This window comes from Phyllostomus discolor, chromosome 3, assembly GCF_004126475.2.
Source record: "Phyllostomus discolor isolate MPI-MPIP mPhyDis1 chromosome 3, mPhyDis1.pri.v3, whole genome shotgun sequence".
NCBI classification, from domain to species: domain Eukaryota; kingdom Metazoa; phylum Chordata; class Mammalia; order Chiroptera; family Phyllostomidae; genus Phyllostomus; species Phyllostomus discolor.
Window position 1 is genome coordinate 102624641 of NC_040905.2, and position 21000 is coordinate 102645640.

The 21000-nt window shown below is 39.9% G+C and overlaps 1 protein-coding gene across 5 annotated transcripts in view; it reads right to left on the minus strand.

Annotated features, from left to right (window-relative positions):
* Positions 1 to 3788: 3788 nt before the first annotated feature.
* The window catches only part of MRTFB (myocardin related transcription factor B), a 202685-nt gene continuing 185473 nt past the window's right edge, over positions 3789 to 21000 (minus strand). For all 5 annotated transcript variants that reach the window (XM_028529974.2, XM_036020917.1, XM_036020918.1 and 2 more), the window contains 4 exons: positions 20089 to 20247; positions 19630 to 19767; positions 11622 to 11682; positions 3789 to 9316 (listed from right to left, as the gene is read on the minus strand). In XM_028529974.2, coding sequence (XP_028385775.1) covers positions 8781 to 9316; positions 11622 to 11682; positions 19630 to 19767; positions 20089 to 20247 — 894 coding nt within the window. In that variant the 3' untranslated portion in view covers positions 3789 to 8780. The remainder of the gene's footprint in view (positions 9317 to 11621; positions 11683 to 19629; positions 19768 to 20088; positions 20248 to 21000) is intronic.

Below are 21000 nucleotides of genomic sequence, written 5' to 3' on the forward strand. Positions count from 1 at the left end.
TATGTCTTTTCACTTGGAGAATTTAATCAATTTAAATTTAAAGTAATTATTGATAAGTAAGCACTTACTATTACCATTTTGTTCGTTGTTTTCTGAATGTTTAGTTCTTTTGTCTGTTTTTATCATCCTTTGTGATTTTTTTGTTTTTGCTGTAGTATGTTTTGATTTATCTTTTGTGTATATACTATAGGTTTGTGATTCAATATGGGTTTTTGTCAGATTCTTTTCCTGCATCCTTTGGGATGATTATACAGCTTTTGTTTCTTATTCTGTCGGTGTAGTGTATTACATTAATTGACTTGCAGGTGTGAGATTAACTCTGCATTCCTGGTATAAACTCCACTTGTCATGGTGTATACTACTTTCTGTATGTTGCTGGACTGGGCTTGATAGAATTGTGCTTAGGATTTTTGTATGTCTATTCATTAGAAATATGGGTCTTTTTTTTCCCTTGTGATGTCTTTGTGTGGTGTTGGTATCAGGATAATACTGGCCTAGTTGAATGAGCTGAGAAGTATTCTCTCTCAGTCTTTTTTTTATCAAAGAGTTTATAAAAAATTGGTATTCTTGCTTATATGTGCAGTGGAATTCACCAGTAAAGCCATCTGAGACTGGGTTCTTCTTTGTCGTAGTTTTTAAAATTACTGATTCTGTTTCTTTACTTGGTGTAAATCTAGTCCAATTTTCTATTTTTTCTTGATTTCAATTTTTGGTAGTTTGTGTCTTTCTAGGAATCTGCCTGATTTGTCTTAGTTAACGAATTTATTATGTAGTTGCTAATGGATTTCTCTTGTCAATCTTTTTACTTTTAAATCAGTCTGTTTTATATGAAATGTTCCTAACTCACTGAAAAGAATGGGGGGGTGGATAAAGAAATCAACTGCTGTTAAATAAATGCTTGTTAATATTTTTCTAGATGGCTATAGAATTACGAATTAAGACAATGAAGAAATTAAAAATATTCATTGTTAATTGAAGCCTACTCTCCCTTTCTTTCCAGAAGTATTGTGAATCTCATTATTGATATGAGTCCTTACCACCCATTTTTTATATTTATATCTTTATGTATATAAAAATACACAGCATTCATGTTTTAAAATGTTACTTGTATTAGATAGGCTTCATGCTATTCATTTCTTACCCTTAGCATTTTATTTCCAGATTCTTTTACATTGTCATAATTGGTGATAGTTCATTTATGTTACTTGCTCTTTGAATGTTCTTCAAATGAAAGACAGATCGGTTGTTTTCAGTGTTTTCTTTGTAAATGCTTTAGTGTTAATTCTTGCAAGTGATTGCCTGTGTGCATGTGTGTTTTTCTTAAGGATGTGTACCAAAAAAGTTGAGTTGCTGAGTCACAGAACTTGTATCTTCAACTTTTCTAGATATTGTAAAACTGTTCTAAGACTCTTGGGCTTTTGGGTGTGCTCAGGTGGCTACGGAAGTCCCAGCCTAGATAGGTAGTGTTTCATAATGAGCCATTGTGTGTGGCCTGGGCAGTGCGGGTCATTTAAGGTGCTCAGTCTCGTGCCCCAGCTATAGTTGTGGATGCTCTTAACCCTCTGTGTGAGTAGTTCCTTTTTAAAATGTGTGAGACTGAGGAGACTGGGGAGACAGTCAGGGGGGTGAACTTCACAATTGTCGTGAATTAAGTCAGCCAGTCAGCTGAATTTGTAGTGTATTTGAAGATATAGAGTTGGATGTACTGAGTCTACAGAAATGGTCTGGGTTCTGGGGTGTCAGAGCTCGATCTCAGATTCACACTCTTATTCCTTCATAATTTCAAGCAAGTAATTTTCCTTGTGTCCTTAGTTGCTACATCTGTAAAATGGGATAGTAAGACTTCCTAGGTCATGGACTTATAGCTCAATGATGTTATACATATAAAGTGCTTGGTGCAGAGCCTGGCATCTAGGAGCACTTAATACATTTGCTGCTGTTTTATCCTTCTGCCTCCAATCTCATTTCCATTCCCTGGCACTGTGTACCAGCAGCGTGTGGAAGTTAAGAAGCATTTGGTTGTAGCACCTGTTTTTGGTCTTCCTATTGTAGCTTCTATATCTCTAGTGAATGTGATATTCTAGCCAACTTTCCACATTGCTTACCAGACAAGTTAAGAAAATATGAGTACTTGCTTATTTATTTTTTTAAAAAGATTTTATTTATTTTGAGGGAGAAGGGAAGGGAGGGAGAAAGAGAGGGAGAGAAACATCAATGTGTGGTTGCCTCTCGTGTGCCTCCCACTGGGGACCTGGCCTGCAGCCCAAGTATGTGCCCTGACTGGGAATTGAACCAGCAATCCTTTGGTTCGTAGGCTGGCACCCAATCCACTGAGCCACACAAGCCAAGGGGAAGGGTATTTGTTTAAATAGCTTTGTGAACTTTTTTCTAGTGCTTAAAGAAGTCTTATAACAAAACCACTGGTAATCTCACTCTTTGTCTAGAGAAATTCACATGCCAACAGTTTTGTTTGGTGTTTTGCTTAGTGTTACCCAGACTTCTCCAGCTGTGGATGAGAAAATGCAGCAAAGCTCTCTGATGGGAAATACTTTAAATTCTTAGCTATCAACCTGGATAAAAACGCCCCCCCCCCCCCCCATCAGTCAAAAACTTCAGCTTCGGACAGGACAGTGCCAGCATTTGGATGCTTTTGAGTCTCCTGTCTGTAGCACAGCGGCAGTGAGCACACTGAAGTTACCTACCACCCACACCTGGAGTAATCACTCACACAATCATTCCTAAGATAGGAATTCAAAAAGGTGATGAGTGTCCTTGTTTTCCATCTAATTATACAATGTGTAGGGTTAGTTTTAATAACTTCTCAAGAAATTAGCAAAAGGGAGCCAGGAAGTCAGGATGAGGCTTTCTTTCTGAAAGTTAATATCCATCAGAAATGGAAGCTCAGCTACGTGTAGGAGGAGGAATGGAGGAATGGTCAGTAGGTGACTTGGGAAATCCTCAGGATTATGTAACACATGAAATTGTTGGTGATATTTCATTTACATCTGTCCTGAAGTTGGTCTTGTGTGTTACCATAATGTGGCCCAGCTGTCATTCACTTCGGGACTACCAGGTATGGGCCTGCATTTACAAATGCTTTGGTATTCACCCCAGTTGTACGGCAAATTTCTGGAGAGCGTTATAAAGACGCTAAACGATGTCTGTGCCCGATATCTGAAAAGCTTTCCAAGCCCTGTATTACTCAGTGTGAACGATGATCTGCACAAGATCCCACACCCTCCAAGGCCTGGGATCCTCGGATGCCCAATGGTTGCCCGCCCTCCCAGGCTGGGCCTCAGCACTTCCTGCGTGGACTCTGCGGCAGCCACACTGCAGCATCTGGCCCGCAGCCTGGCAGACTAGTTAACTTTGACCTCACCCAAGCTGCTTTCTCTGACAGGAATGTCCCCTCCATGTCCCAGCATCGTCTCACTGTGCACGTATGTATGTTATTGATCCCCGGGGGGAGCTACAGATTTATTACGTCTTTCATTTAGTGTTTCCTTATGTGGAAGAATGAGCGTGATTTTGGTATAAGTCTTGTCATGCTCAAGTTCAGCTAGTACCTTTTCTACTCTTCATCTCTGGTCCTGGGCCGAGGGGAGGGGGGTTCCCCTGATGTGTGATCTACAAAACCCTCCTTGACAAGCCCACTTGTTTTGTGTGGTGACTGTCTGCTGTGCCCTGTGTTCTAAAGGTGGCATCCCCTCCCAAATCCCCCCACAGGTCTACAGTGGCCGTCCTCACCTGCAAGGCGGTCTTTTCTTTGCACAGCAACAATCATTAAGTACATCAAAATGCCTTTTATTTGAGACACAAAAATGCAAAATTGCTGAGATATCAAACATTTTCCGGTCCGCTACAATACTGCCACTATGTACAAAAGATCTGATGATAAATGTGCACACATATAAAAATACAGTATGCATTACCTATGTACAGTACATGTGCAAAACGTATGGCATTCAAACATGATATGGAATTGATTTCAGGGGTGCAAACAGCAAATACAAAGGCATCACGGTTTTCCTTTTAAAAAACAACATAAAGGCAATACATGAATGGACCCCCGATTGCCATAATTTTTTTGTTTCTTAAACGAGTGCTTGAATAAGCAGGGCTCTGTAGATTGGTATCTTTCTCCTTTTTTTCATAAAGTGAGATGCTAAGACATAACGTGACAATGAAAATAAGAAGAGAAACACCTATCATGTTGCACTTCTATTGCAAGCAAGAAAACTAATTTGTACGTAGAAAGGAAAAAATTTTGTACTACTACTAAGTGTGTACTATTCCTAAACCAACAGAACAAATCTATACTATTTTACATGAAAACAATACAGAAATATCTACACCTTTGTGAAAATTATAACCTTAAATGGATAATACCTTTTTGGGACTGATTTTTGAGATCTCATTAGTCTCAAATTTTAAATAAAAAGTGCCTCTTTTTGGCAAATACTTGGCAATGCCTTTGGTTCCTTTAAAGCAAGTTTGCATTACTACTGGTTACTTGAGGTTAAGTACTTTTGGTAGATACTAAACCCTTTCCTAAATGCTTCTTCCTCCTACCAAATCAGCAAGTGTTCTTACAGCACAATGTAGAGAGGTAATCGCTATGAGCCTCAGTGATCCTACGAGCTTGGTGAAAGCTTTGTCTGAGCAGTTGGCATAAAGCTCTGTTACACACGACAGCGGTGTCACTGTCACCAATGACATGTTTGATCTGATTCCAGACAGCACCTTGTAGATCTGAGATTGCCATCCTGTTGTCACAAGATTGTGGTATTTTTTCAATAACGATTCACAGAGCAATGTGTTTGTGTGGAGGGTCAGAGCGCTTTTGTAAACATGTGCAGCTTTTTGCATTATAGGCCTCAGATGAGATTTCTGGTAGAAACCCTTTGCAATGATGCGTTTCCCTCAAACACTGAAAAAAGGGGCGAGCAGGGAAGACACGCACTGCCATGCAGACAGTCATTTCACATCAGAACGCAGCCTGGAAAGGTCACTGAGCAAGGTATTGAAAGTCTGACAAGGAATTACTGCATCTGAATTATTTTCCAGTTTTGACGGAAGCCACTTAAAAGATGAGCTGAAATGCAGTGAGGATGCTCTCCAAACACATGCCTGCACTTGTAAGCTGTGTCCCTTGATAAGCCTGATCTTCCAGTTGATGGTTTTTGATATTTTGGGCTCATTTTGTGGTGCCAGGGCCATGGACAGTCTGTTATTCTGCTCCATTGCCCATAGCCAGGACTCATGTTTGCAGCGATGGACGGCAAAACGGAGGGTTATTTGTGAGTGGGGGTAAAGGGGACTGTGCTGCTCTGCTGGTAGACGTCTGCACCAGATGGCCCACGGGGACAGCGTGTGGTGTGCACGGGACAGCTGCTTAGTCAGCTGTGTGGCTGGATTCAGCCTGGTAGTTCTGCAAGGACTCTGAAGAAAGCTATGTGGCCTGGAATGATCTGGGGTCGAGGGTAAGGGAAGCCTGAGTCAGCTTTGGTGACAAAATGAGTAGTGCTCCTGATATGGCTCTCAGTGTCTGCTGACTGCACAGCTCAGGGGCCCTATCCTGTGACCGCCACCCTGCCCACAGCAGGCGGCAGTTCGGAGGGGGCGCTAAACCGCCTCTGCCCTGCTCTTAATCTACCCTGGCAGGAGTGTCAGTTACTCGGGTCACAGAACTGTGCAGTTTTTAAAAAGGAAATTTAAATAAGATCTCTTTAGTATTATAAAAATATTCATATAAAACGAACACAAATAGTGTCTAAACGAGAAATTCCCTTAATTCAGAATACACCTATGTACAAATATGTGGCGATTACTATACAGTAGATTGCACATTTCAGGAAAAACACTAGAACATGAACCACTAACACTGTCCCCAAGGTTGTCTAGTACATGCTTTGCTGAAATGTACAAGATGACCACATACCCTTAGACTTCCAAAGACTATGTAGAAGCTTTGGTGTAACTGTGTGCCTCCCACCCCCAACGACACGACCTGATACCTATGTGCACTAGAAAGGTAAGCTTGATACTACTGTGTTTCAGGAATATTTAGGGAAATGAGACTGCATGTGAGATAATATGTTTTCTAGGAATTGTTTTCTTGGCAGTAGGATCTTCTGCAAGATGATACATAGCACTGCCGCCTCTAAACTACACACATGTGCACTGAAAACCCAGCCGGCTGTTCTGACCCGGGCTTCCACGGCTGTGAAACTCACCTCAAACAGTAAAAACCATCCTCTCTAGTAAACACACACCTTTCCCATCGCATTTACCTTTAAGCACACTGAGTTAGGTCAGAGGAGCCTTGGTTACAGAGTGTCATCTTTGGTCACGTCACACGTTGCCCATGGTCTGTGTCCTCACTCTAACCTGGAATAACCTGGAACGTGTAGCTGGGACCCTGGAGAGCAGCAGACACCCAGCTTGCTGCTCAGGCCAGGCCAGGCCAGGAGGGCCCAGCGGAATGGTGGGAATTGGCAGCTGGTAGACTTCCTAACTCGAGACTCCTTGCCTTCCTTCCTTGTAAAGGAGATGCTGGTACAGAAAGGTTTGAACACATATGTAAGGTGGACACATTAGCAACATAATGAAAAGTGAGCAGGCTGATGCGATGGCATTCTTTGCGCTGCAGTGTGTGTTTCTGGAGAGCAGCCTTCCAGTGGCATGTTTCAAACTCTATTTAAAGACACGATAAGGGGACCCGAGGGCTAGGAAATGATCTATGTACACAATTTGAAAAGATGGAAATAGAAAGTTAATTCATGGACAGTCAATAGCATTAGCTGTTCAGTTGCCTCCTATAGTCCCACTGATACTTGGTTCTAATTTAATAAGCCACTTAAATCTGAAAAAGGTGATGCCTAGAATCCAAGTATGGACCAGATTAGTTGCAGACAAAAATCCACTGCTGAGACCTGCTCTAAGAAATTACCTGCCTAAGTCACTAGCCCTGCCCTGGGCGACAGGCCCTCTGGAGAGGAAATGAATGACTGAGGATGCACATGCTGGGCTTGGTCACATGGCAGCATCTGGACGCCTCGAGCTGGGTCACCCATTTCTGAACGATTCATCTACTCACCACAGACCACACTGAGCACCACCGGCTCTGCCTGGAACCCTTCAGAAGCGCTTTCAAGGTGGAAGTGTCAGTTAACAGGGGGCTCCAGTGTTCTGGGCGACTGAATTCTGGAAAAATGGACTTTTCTTACACGTAGTGAAATTTACAAACTGAAATAAAAATTTGAAATAAGATCAGCTCTTAGGCAAAACACAAACCCAGAAATGATTCACAAATTCTTTTCAAATAGCGGGTCAGGCTGCCTCTGCGTGCCACCGTGTGACAGTCCCTGCTCAGTGACCCGGAGAAAGGTCACCCGGCTCTCGGGCTTACACAGGGGAGTGGAGAGCTTGACAGTATTTAATAAAAACCTACTTTTTGGTAGACTTGTGTTTTTTTTTAAAGTTATATACATGTCACGTATTTCAACAACTATTCTAAAATCATTTTGGAAATCCTGTGACAATTGGCATTTCAGAAAATTCTTAAGAAACTACTCAACAAATGTGATAACTTTCTCTCTCTATAAAAAACTAATAAAACCTCCAGTTTTTCAGTCTTCGGCTTGACAATGTAGTGAGAGCTCAGGTACAACTCCCAGTGCCAAGCCTGTGAAGTGAGGACCAGGATAAGCGGGAGGAGAGGTGGCCGGAGCAGCAGTCCAGAGGCTGACCTGGCGACAGGCTAGCCTGGAGCTGTTGTGGGAGTTTCCTGGGAACGACAGACCTTGCCTTCGCTTTGCAGCTCACCAGCTCAGAAAGATATTTTACACTTAAAGCTTTTTCTTGGTTCTTTGAGATGGGTCTGGTTACCTGAAAGTTAGTTCTTAAAATACAGAAATACATTGGCTCAAGTACTCTAGAAATATTTGAGTTATTAAAACAAGTAGGGCCACCGGATACCCAATTTCTCACCCCAAAGTAGGCTGTACAAGTCCCAATGTAGCGTGTACACAGACATGTCTAATTTATACAGTAAATCAATCTACTCAGTGCAGAGGGTTGCTAACAGGATTTTCAGTGTTATCAATAGACTTGGACTTTTTACAGGGGATCATTTATGACAGTATTTTGTATACATTGTCAGGTTATGGTGAAAACACTTCCATTTAAATTTAAATTTGGAAATCTGAAGTAAGATTCCAAAAATCACAAAATAAACTACAACGCAAAAAAAAATTACATTGGTTCTGAATGGAACTAAGTCTTCAGCTGGCGCTGTCCACTGCCTTTGATCCCTGCGGCATCCTGGGCGGGGCGCGGGCTGTTTCTAGAAACACACATGCAGTGACCTCTCACCTCCCTCACACCGGCATTCTTTTCTGAGTGGAGCTGCATGCTTTTTTATTAAGGGCCTGAAAGTGACCACAGCGGTTTAAATGTAGTTGGTTACCAGAGAAGCCTCATGTCGTTATCCTGCACATTACTCTCTGTTTTTATCTAAAGAACTCTTCCTTCTTTAGTGGTGTTTGAAGAAACAGATGAGTCTTCTTTGACCAGAGATTTTTCAGAAGGCCCTGTGCTGCATTAAACTGCACACATTCACTGCTGGATGCAATGAAATGTTCTTATACTTGGTTTCCAGGCTGTGACCATCTATCCATTTGCAATGATGCAACTATGGACCTGTCTCTAAAAACTGACCTTTGACTCATCTTCATCATCTTAAAACTCATGAACTCTGAGACGAGAAGCCTGTGATGTTAGTCCCATGGCAACGGCAGGTCTTGTGGATCCAGAAAGTCAGCAGAGAACATGCTGGGGGCAGTGGCGCTGAGAGGAGTGAGTCCTGACGACGCATTAGGCATAGTGATGTCTAACCACTCCATGTTGTCCAAGTTGGAGTCAGAGAGGTCAAGTGACAGACAGGGAGTGCTTGCGGCAAACTGGGCCTCGGCAGTCTCCATGGGTGAGTGTGAATGGTCCAGCACGCCCGCGTGACTCAGCAGGTCATTCTGGAGATCCTCGATCAGAGAGAAGGGCTCTCTGTCTTCACCGCTGCTTTGTAGTGGAGCAATGTCATTGGCTGAAGGTAAAGTCCCATCCAAGAAAGCTTCTAGTTGGTTCTCTAAGCTGGCAGATAAACTGCTCATAGGTTCTAAGGATACCGGTGGTGCCATTTGGACCTGGGGTGGTGGCCGGGACACCACTGTGTTGACTGGCATTGTGGTGATGCTGGCTGTCACTGGTCTCATTTTGGAAATGGGAGAAGGCTCTTCCTTTATAGGGAGGGAAATCTCTGTGCAAAATAACATAAGTAATCAGTGAGTAAAGATTTACTACTATTTAAAATTTTTATTAATTACTAACACAGTTATTTTGCTATTTTGTGGGGACTTAATTTATAGTCCATTTTAGAGAAAGGAAAAGAATGCTGTTGGTCCTTGATAACCTTTAGGATGATAGATCATTTTAGTTAAATAAACATTTACATTTATAACATTCTGATATGTGAATTTTTAGTGAGACTAAGCATTAAAGGCCATTATATCCCACCAGGAAGGAGATGATTATTTAGATTAATGGATCATTTGGTCCCATTCTCAGTTATATTTTAGGCTTAAGACAGGGCTTACGTCCTACTCTGCACCATGAACCTGCTGTCCCAGCAGCAAACCAGCCTCAAATGAATGTGGAAGTGTGCATCCTTGGGATCATGACAGATCTGATTTGATTTTTTCTTGTTGATCTGTTATTTATGTGTTATCAATGATCATTGATATAATTGTATATTATCATTGATTATATCATTGATATAATTATTGAACAATGTATAATAATCAATTATACATTTTATGTACAGTTCTGAAAAGATAACATGCCATCTTATGTCTTTTCTGATTAAAGCTAACATATGGCTTTTCTGACCTTATTTAAGATGAGGTGGATCAATTTCTTACTTTTTTTGTATTTTTTGAGTTTATATAAAATTTGAGGATTTGGTAAATATCTTAAGGAAGTACTAATCATGTTATTCCTTGCCAGATCAAGTAGCAAATTCATGAACTATCTGCTATAGATACCAGTGTTCACTCAGCTACATATATTTTAAAAAGTATCTTTGTCACTCTGAGGAATATCTGATTTGGTTTCATTTTTTACAGGTACATTAGAAACTGACTTAATCACAACTCTCACAGCTCAATGACTGAGGTGCGTACATAGGTGAGAGAAAACAGTGACGCCTGGTTTCCTCTTTGTGAACAGCTCGCTGTGCATACCATGTGTTTTAGGATGGCCCGTTCCTTTCCATTATCTGCAAGTCACCTCTAGAATTGTTTTGAAAGCTGAAGGTGCAATCTAAATAACTAGTCTTATAATCAACTATTTGAATCCCTGTTCTCATTGTTGGCATCAGTGTACAACAGTAATTTTCAACAGGTGGGCCATAAGGGTTTTTGAGACATGCAGTTTCTGATTAGTCAGAGGTATTGAACTCTCTTCCCCGAGACTGTCAAATAAAATGACGGCAGCCAACTCAGTAACAGCCATCTGCTATGACTGGATCAAAACTGCATCTATTCTTTTGTCAGACTGGCAAAAACATAGTCTTTGGTGTGGTGCAGAATTCTAGTAATTAGTTTATGTGTGTAATGAGATGAAGAAGGTTGAAAATCACTGGCTTACAGTAAGATAAAAAATATAATCATTAGATACTTTGCCATGAATATATTTATATTTAGAAAATAACTCAATTGTTTGATAAATTTGTTACATTTTAACTTCCAGGTTTAGGTTGTAAAAATTATTGTTTTTAATCAAAGTATTTTCAATAGATGTGGCAAAAAGCATTTTTAAAATTTTAAGTTCAAGGCATGGAATGTCTGTTTCTCTAATTTCCATAGTTTAGCTACATCATGATTTAAAAATATTTTGCAAGGCCAATATTATTCTTTGCAAAAAATTGCTATTTGCACACATAGATCTGTAGTCCAATATCAAGAGTTTTCTGTATCATGCCAAACACTGTGACAAGATCATTAACATCAAAATCAGACAGCACCTGGTATGAAAGGAGAAATTTTGATTACCATTTAAAAACTTGAATAAAACTTCTTTTACCAGGAAATTTAAGAATACTTAAACATATTCTAAAATAACATTTGAATTTTTGAAGTACTGATTTTATACTTATTTTTAAAGATATGTAATCTGAGGCAGAGAAATATCCTGGATATTTTTGGTGTGTGTTTTATATCACTTACCCCTTTTTAAGATGAGACATTGTAAAATCTAAGATTTTTCAGTTGTATGTAGACCATGTTTTAGAATCACCTTTGAATATTAATAAAGTTACTAGACCCCAAGCTTGGTAATTTGGTTGTTACAAAATTAACCCATGAACTGGAATATTTTTATCCCATTGCAGTGACTGATAAAACAAATGGAATGAGTTTTGAAGTTTTCAGTGTGCAATTTGAATCTGGTTCTACGTTGCTATTTTGAGATGGTTTGTCTTTTTTCAGCAGGTATATATATCTGTGGATAACTCCAACAGAGTTTAAAGTAGCAAATCCAGTTAGAATTAGAAGATGGAGACCTACCTCCACTCTTGATGAGGACATCGAAGAGGTCGTCCATTTGCTGACTGTGCGTGTGGGAGACCTGTGACCAAGGAGAGTGCAGATCAGCTTTCCTTCCCACACACCCAGGTGTGCCATGCACCTGTATGCTCCAAGAAACCTCACACAACATCTAGTTCTAATCAGTCATTCAATCATTCTGAAAACGCTGAGGTCCCCTGAGAGGTTAAACCATTTATGCAGTGTCCCAGATGGTACACCGACAACATTTAGAGAGGCTTCTCCTATTTTCTTTTAAAAATGTTTTAATTTACTTGTGCATTTTGGTAAAAATATAAAGTATGTATAAAGGTGACCATGCTATATTATTCAGCTTTATTGAGAGTAACCCGACATACAGTAAACTGCAGCTATATGAAACAGACAGCTTGGAAAGTTTTGACATATGTATATAACCATGTAAGACTACCAGCAAAGGAGAGATAATGAATATTCCAATGCTCCTAGTTTCCTCGTGCTCCTTTGTGATAGTTCTTCTATCATCCCTAGGTAATGCTGATTTCTTTCATTATAGATTAGTTTACATTTTCTAGTGTTATGTAAATGGACTCATATATGTACTCATTTTTTTGGTGGGGGTGGCTTCTTTCATTCAATATGATTTTGTGGTATATCCATGTTGTAGGTTATACCTTAGGAATAGTTCATTCCTTTTTATCACTGAGGTTTTTTTTTATTGTAAGAAACAGAAGTTTGTGTTGTTTCTAGATTTTGGCTATTGAAGATAAAGTTGCTATGAACATTGTGTACAAGTCTTTGTATGGACATATGTTTTTTTTCTCTTGAGTAAAATACCGAGGAGTGGAATGACTGGATCATAGGGCAGGTGTGTGTGTAACTTTTTAAGAAATGACTGTTTCCAAAAGCAGTTGCACCATCATACATTTTCACCAGTAATGTATGAGGTTTTCAGTGGCTCTACCTTCTCCAATATTTGGTACAGTTGGTCATTTTATTTTTAGACCTCTAATAGGTATGCAGTGCTATGGCACTGTGAAGTTAATGTGCATTTATTTCCCTAATGCCTTGACACTGAGCATCTTTCCACGTGCTTATCTGCCATCTGTGTATCTTCGGTGATGTCTGTTTAGATCCTTTGCCTGCTCCAGCACTTCTTATGCTCACTGTTTTTACGGTATATCTTTTTCCAACCATTTACTTTCAACATTTAAAGTATGTTTCTTGTAAGGCCCTTGCAGGGTAGCTCAGTTGCTTAGAGCATCGTCCCAATAGGCCAAGGTTCGATCCCTGGTCAGGGCACATAAAAGAGTCAACCAGTGAATGCATGAATGAGTGGAACAACAAACTGATGTTTCTTTTTCCTTCCTCTCTTGATAAAATCAATAAAAAAATAAAGTATGTTTCTTGTATATGCACACATTAGTTATCTATTGCTCTATTACAAATTTTCCAAAACACTTAGTGGCTTAAAACACTAAGTGATTATTATCTCAGTTTCTGAAAGTCAGAAATTTAGGAATGATTTAGGTGGGTAGTTCTGGTTTGGGATCTTTCATGAGGTTACAGTCAAGATGTTGGCTAGGTTACTGCCATCTCCAGGCTTGGCTCACTATGTGATTGGCAAGTGGGTGCTGAGTGTTGACGGGGGTGTCCACACAGCCTCTCCGAGAGCTGCTGGACTGTCCATGTGGCATGACAGCTGGCTTTCCACACAGCCAGCAGTCCGAGAGAGAGCAAGGCGGGAAGGGTGTGCCTTTTTATCACTTCATTTCAGAAGTCACATACCACCACTTCTGCCAGTTCTGTTAGCTAAAACTGGTCACTAAGGCCAACCCCGGAGAGAATATCAAAGAATCTGCAGAACTACCACAGAGCATATAGTTGGTTTTGTTTTTTTAAAAATCATTCTAATTATCTATAATTTAATTATATTGTTAACTAGTGTGCCTTATGTAATCATTGGTATTGTAAAATTTATACTTGCCATTGTATTATTTCTATCCTGTTTTGTTCCTCCTTTCCTGTCCTTCTAAAAATTTTTGCCTTTTTTGAATTCTTTGTCTCCCCCCCCCCCCCCTCAAACTGTACTTCTTAGATTCCTGTATAGCTATACGATATATATCCTTGCCCTGACTGGGTGGCTTAGGTTGTTTGAGTGTTGTCCCTTACACCAAAAGACTGTGGGTTCAATTCCCAGTCAGGGCACATACTTGGGTTGTGGGTTCAGTCCCCGGTTGGGATGTGTATGGGAAGCAACTGATGGATATTTCTCTCCCCCTGCCACCCGCTAAAATCAATAAACGTATCTTTGGTTGAGGATTAAAAACATTTATATACATCCTTAATTTTTCATAGCTACTTAATTTTATTTTTTTAAATTATTTAAAACTTTAAAAATAGAATTTATTGGGGTGACAGTGGTTAATAAAATCATAGGTTTCAGGAGCACAAGTCTATAACACATCATTTGTGTACTGTGTGTTTGGCACCCTGAGTCGAGTCTCCTTCCATCGTTTATCCCCCTTTACCTTCTTGTACCTCCCCCCACCCCCCTTTCCTTCTGGTGATCACCATACTGTCGTTTGTGTCTGAGTTTTTTTTCTTAATCCCTTCACCTTTTTTAACCATCCCACCAACCCCCACCCCCTGATGGCTGTCTGCCTGTTCTATGTATCTGTGCTTCTGTTGCTATTGTTTTGTTAAATTATTTTGCTCATTAGATTCCACATGAGTGAGATCACTTGGTATTTGTCTTTCTCTGACTGGCCTATTTCACCTAGCATAAGCTCTCCAGGTCCATCTATGCTGTTGTAAAAAGATTTCCTTCTTCTTTTTTTAATGACTGAGTAGTATTCCATTGTGTAATGTACCACAACTTTTAAAATCTACTTGATCTACTGATGGATGCTTGGGCTGCTTTCAAATCTTGGCTGTTATAAATAATGCTGCAATGAACATAGAGGTGCATATATTCTTTCAAATTAGTTTTGGGTTTCTCATATTCCCAGAAGTGGAACCATGGGGTCAGGCTACTTAATGTTGTACCACTGCATATAAAATATAAAACCCCTGTAAACATACAATCCATTTATTTCCCATATCCTTTATTAATTTTGAGTATTATATCTATGTATTTTATAAATCTACCAGGACAATGTTATTTGTTATAGTGCAGGTTTGCTTGATAAGAAAATATCTCTAGTTCACTTAACATTCTTCAAAGATATTTTTACTTGATACAGAATTCTGGGTTGACAGTTCTTCCCACCTTTTCCACTTGAAGAACTTTAAGGATGTTTTGCCACTCCTTCCTGGCTTCCACTGTTTCTGATGAAAAGTAGACCACAAATGAAACAGTTGTTCCCTTGTGTGTATAATTTGCTATTTTCTTGATGCTTTCAAGTTTTGCTCTTTAACTTTGGCTTCAATAACTTGACTATGATATGATGAGGCCTTCTATTTATCTTGCTTGGTACTCACTGAACATCTCAAAGCTTTATGTAAACTTGTTTTTTATCATATTTGTGAAAAAATTCAGCCATTATTTCTTAAAATATTTTACCTGCCTCATTTTTTTCTCTCCTCTCCTGGGATCATTATATTCATGTTAAATTATTTGATCTTAAATAACAGGTTTCTAAGGCTCTCTTAACCTTAAAAAGTTTTTTCTCTGCCATTCAGATGGGTAAGTGCTATAGATCTATCCTCAAGTTCAGTTTTTTTTAAAACCTCTGCCACCTTCATTCTGCTAAGATCATCTATAGTTGTTTCATTTCAGGTAGTATATTTTGTAGTTTTAGAATTTCCATTTTATTCAAAAAAATTTATATTTGCATACATTTACTATCTTTTTTCTTATTAATGTTTTATTTTTTAAGTTATTTTTTATTACAGTTGACATATAGTATTATATTAGTTCAGGTATACAACACAGTGATTACACATTTATATAAGTTACAAAGTGATCACCTCAATAAGTCTACTACCCATCTGCCATCATACACAGTTATTACAATATTATTGACTATATTCCCTATACTATGCTTTACATTTCTATGACTGTTTTTAATCTGGCAATCTGTACTTCTTAATGCCTTCTCCGTTTTTGACCATCCCTTCAATCCCCCTCTAATCTGGTAACCATCAATTTGTTCTCTGTATCTATACGTTTGATTTATTTAGATTCTACATATAAGTGAAATCATATAATATTTGCCTTTCTCTGATTTATTTTACCTAGCCCAATACCCTTTAGGTCACAGGTGGCAAACACAAGGCCCACAGGCCGAATCTGCCCTCCGCGTTTTTTTATCCGGCCGGGCACCTTGTTTCTACCCGGCGGCAGAGCCAGCTCCTTGCCCCTAGTTAACAAGTAGTCACATTTACACAGTCCTAAAATTATATTCAGCCCTTTGAAGGCAACTGCAAGGCTGATGTGGCTCCCGGTGAAAATGAGTTTGATACCCCTGCTCTTGGTCCATCCATACTTTTGCAAATGATAAGATTTCATTCTTGATTATGGCCAAGTAATATTTCATTGCATATATGTACTACACCATCTTGACATTTTAGTCCAATTGTCTGTTGATGACTAGGGCTGCTTCCATATCTTGGCTTTTGTAAATAATGCTGCAGTGAACATAGGTGTACATATATCTTTTTGAATTAGTGTTTTGGATTCCTTTGAATACTCAAAAACTGGAATTGCTAGGCAATATGCTAGTTCTCATTTTAATTTTTCCAGGAACCTCTGTACTGTTTTCCACAGTGGCTACAACAATTTGCAATCCTGCCAACAGTGCATGAGGGTTCCTATTTCTCCACATCCTCACCATCACATGTTGATTTATTGATGACAGCCATTCTGACAGGTGTGAGGTGATACCTCATTGTGGTTTTCATTTGCATATCCCTGATGGTTAGTGATGTTGAGCATCCTTTCACATGTGTGTTAGACATCTGTATGTCCTCTTTGGAGAAATGCCTACTTAGGTTCTTTTAGTAGATTTTTTCTTTTTGATGTTAAATGTTTGAGTTCCTTATAGAGGCTCCAACAGAAGTAATGCCTGCTTGAGTGTGGTTGGTAGGGTAATAACACAGGTATAATAATTATAGTTTCAATTTGAACATTTTGCCTAAAGTGTCATATGGTGTGCTTGAATGTGATATTGTTATGTTACAGAATTACATGCTTATGATTTTGTAATAAAAGATTTTACAATAAAAAAGGAGTGTTATTTGTGCCAGACCCTGTATATTTAGGACACTAGCCCCTTATCAGATGGGTCATTGGCAGATACTTTCTCCTGTTCGGCAGGCTGTCTTTTCATTTTGTTGATGGTTTTCTTTGCTGTGCAAACCTTTTAGTTTGATGCAGTCCCATTTGTTTATTTTTTCTTTTGTTTCCCTTGCCCAAGGAGACATATCCAAAGAAATATTACTAAGAGTGCTGTGAAAATTTTACTACCTATGTTTCCTTCTAGGAGTTTTGTGGTTTCAGGTCTTATATTTTGAGTTAATTTTCGTATATGATGTAAGAAAGTGTTCTAATTTCATTTTTTGGTATTTCTGTTGTTTTCCCAACACCATGTATTGAAGAGATGTCTTTAGCCTATTATATGTTCTTGCTTCCATTGTCATAGATTAATTGACCTTAAAGGCATGGGATTATGTCTGGGTTCTCTATTCCTGTTGATCTATGTGTCTGTTTTTATGCCAGTACGTGTTTCCATCCCTGGAGAGAGCTGCCCCTCCAGCCTTTGCCCTGAAGTTAGTCAGTTTAATTCCTCCTGTATATCCTGGTGCTTTTTGATCTGCTACCCCAGCATAGGAACTTAAAGTGAGTAAGTCTGTGAGCAAGTGAGTCAAAGGCATGATCACCTTCCAACATACAACATTTTGTAATGTATCAAAATGCTGTCATATTTCTTATCCCCTTTACACTTCCCAGGACCAGTAGCCAAATGATGTGGCTGTGACCAACCCTATTTATACATATGACAAAAATGACTTATCCTTGCTCCCACCCTTCCAAGAAAGCAATTGCTAGAGTGTCAGAATGCAACTGAAAATCCAGACCCCCACACCCTCCAAATTCTGCCTCTTTGCCATAACAATATTGGTCAGTTTTTGGTGGCCAATTTTTTACCCTGTGTGTACATATATTTTTTTCTTTGTACTAGCACTACCCATTTCAGTTTGAGGATTTTTTATTTGCTCCATAATAATGATCATCACCATAACAAGAGCTGCTACCATTTACTGAGTCACTGAAATTGCTAGACCCAGTACAAGCTGTTTTAAAATACATGATCCAATTTAATTCTCAACCCTGTGTGGTAGGCAATATTACATGTCTTAAAGATGAAGAGACAGAAGCTCACAGAAGCCAAGTTCATAGCTGCTGAAAGAGAAAGATACTACTAAAACACTGATCACATGACAGCCTGGCAAACTCAGAGACTGAAAGTAACCACACAGGACAGTCTGATCGCACATTCCTAACTGGGCTGGTCATAGCAGGTAGTCACATCGTAGGCTACAGCAAAGATCAACGTTTCCTTAAGGGAGCTCTGTCCATTGTTTATGCATCCAGGATAACATATCGGAGTAGTTTTCTTCTCCTCCTCCTAAAGGCGCAACCACCGGCACTGGAGCACGAGACCATGGAACCCCTCATTGTCATCTTGTTCCCCGCATACCACCTCTACGTGCTGTACCCACCAATGCAAGAGAGGTGTGTGTTCTTCTGTGATTTTTCCCACTTCCTTCACCTACCAACAGTGGATTTCATATAACTCTTGTCCTTTAATTCTAATGTATAAAAATAAGCTGCAAAACTGCCGTTTTGTGGAGATCAATTTGTAAGTTATAAAAATGTGTGATCAGTACATTCCGTATCAGTATGTTCTAATATAATAATGCATGTCAACGTGAATGAACCAGCACAATGAGAACCGCCCTTCCTAACCCGCGGAGATTTTCGGCCTAGCATCACGTGTGCTCTGTGCAGGCAGGTCCTTCTCCTCCCCCTGCCCCTGTCCAGCAGTCAACTACTGTATGGTCCCACTTATATGCGGAATCTAAAAAAACAAAATAAATGAAGAAAAGACCCAGAAACAGACTCAGATCTAGAGAACAAGCTGATGGTTCCCAGCTGATGGTTGTGGGGGGATTTTGGGAATAAGAAAAATGTTACAACAAAATGAGTACTGTATACAGCCCATCCATTCAATAAACACTTATGTAAAAGATTGAATTATGAAGTAGTATGATTCCAGATACATGTAAAAAGTTCTATGGACATAAAAATGGATTATATACAGAATATAAATAAAAGGACTCTGAGTGGTAGGATCATTGGTGTTTTTTTTTCTATTTTATACTCTCCTGGGATTTCCAAATTTTCTGAACACACATTTTTTATAATTAGAAAGCAAGTTATGCAAAGATTTTCAAGAGACTAGACGAGCAAAACATAAATGTTAAAAGTGAAAGGTGAGTAACAAGCTCTCTAGGAGCACAGGAAAAGACTGAAGTCAGATTGTTTCAAAACCTCAGACATGTCGCTGTGTCTCTAAACCTGCAAGAACTTGAAAGACATGGTCAGAGCTGACTTACATTTTTCTTCATTTTCTGTCACTATCAAATTGTCAATTCCCCTTAGAGGAGGACCTTATAGGAAAAAAATGGAAAAGGAAAAGAGGGACCTGTGTAACAATCACCTCTATCCTAACATGACCCCACTAACAACTGGCCCCAAAGGAAAAGTTGAAAGAGAGGCCCTTCATTTCTGAGAAATTGTAGGTTACACAGCTGTTGAAACCTGCTTGGAAGTTGAAGTCTTCACAGTAAAGGATATTTTGATTTTAAATAGCATTTAAAATGCAAATAAGGCTCCTAGCCATGACCTCTGTATTTCTACTGAGGCAAGTCCATTTTAGAAAAGATTTGATTTGAGGATGACTTGAAATTGACAGATGAAACAGAAGCCACTGGCCTCACTTACCTCTGGAAGAGAGGACTGGGTGCTGCGTGTCTGCTTGATGGCCTCCTCATAGCGGGGAGGGTCTTTCGTCTTGGGGACTGGGCTCCCAAACAGAGAGTGCTGGACGACAAACTGCTGGGTTGCAGGGGGTGAACTTGGCTGTGGCAAACACAGGAGCACATGTCAGCTTGGGGCAGTAAGCTTCCTCACACCCTGACTGGGCTCAGCTCCACTGTTCCTCACACAGTAATCAAATCATGGAGCTCCTAAGCCTATGAAGCTGAGTCAGCACGGGTGGGCCACTTGTGTGGGGATGGCCGTCTTCACTGTGATAACAGCTCAGATGCCCCTTAACAATGTCACCACAGTATTTTTAGCTATTTCTCCTACGAATACTGACCTTCAGCCATTCCAAGCCTAAAGCTTTGGAACGATGTATACCCAGTAAGCATGTCACTGCTGCGGTCACCACAGGATTACCTTGCTGGGAGGGCTGGGTCCGTTTTGCAGGGATGGGAGGGGTGCACTTCTGGACTGGAGAACACTGCTGGGTGTCTTGTTAATGAAGGGCTGCTGGACCGCTGGGGCGGGTGGTCTCTGATACGAAAGGACTGTATTGGATGCTGAGCTGGTGAAAGCCTGTAATGAATAAATATTTCCCCATCAGTTTATCCTTCTGCTGTTCCTACTAAAGAAAATCATGTTTTAATTAAAACAGGGGTCAGCAAACTTTTTCTGCAAAGGTCCACAGTGTAAGTTTAGGGTTTGTGGGCCATGCTGCCTCTGGGGTGACTGCTTACTTCTGCCACTTTGGCACAGAAGCAGCTCGGCCAACACATAAATAAATGTGTGGGGTGGGGTTCCAATACAGCTTTATCTGCAAAAATGTGGGGCTGGGTTTGGCCCATAGGTATGGTTTGCCACATGATTTTCAGGTGTCAGTGGTCCCTTTACTCGATGGTTTATCTTTGATGGCAGGGTGGACAGTGCTTTGTGGGAAGGCAGTATTGGCTCAGTATAATTTCCCTTGAAAATGACATCTCAATTTCTTCTTTTATAAATTTAATCTTGTTTTTCCATTACCATTTAGTCCCCTTATACCCCTTGCCTCCCAGCAATCACCACACTGTTGTGTATGTCCATAAGTCCTTTTTCCTTTTTGCTCAACCCCTCCACCCCAATCTCCCCCTTACTCCCACTAGCTATCATCTGTTCTCTATAAGTCTGTCTCTATTTTCCTTGTTAGTTCAGTTTATTAGATTCCACACATGAGTGATATCATATGGTATTTGTCTTTCTCTGACTGGCTTATTTCACTTAGCATAATACTCTCTAGGTCCATCCATGCTGTTGCAAAGGGTAAAATTTTCTTCTTTTTCACGGCTGAGTAGT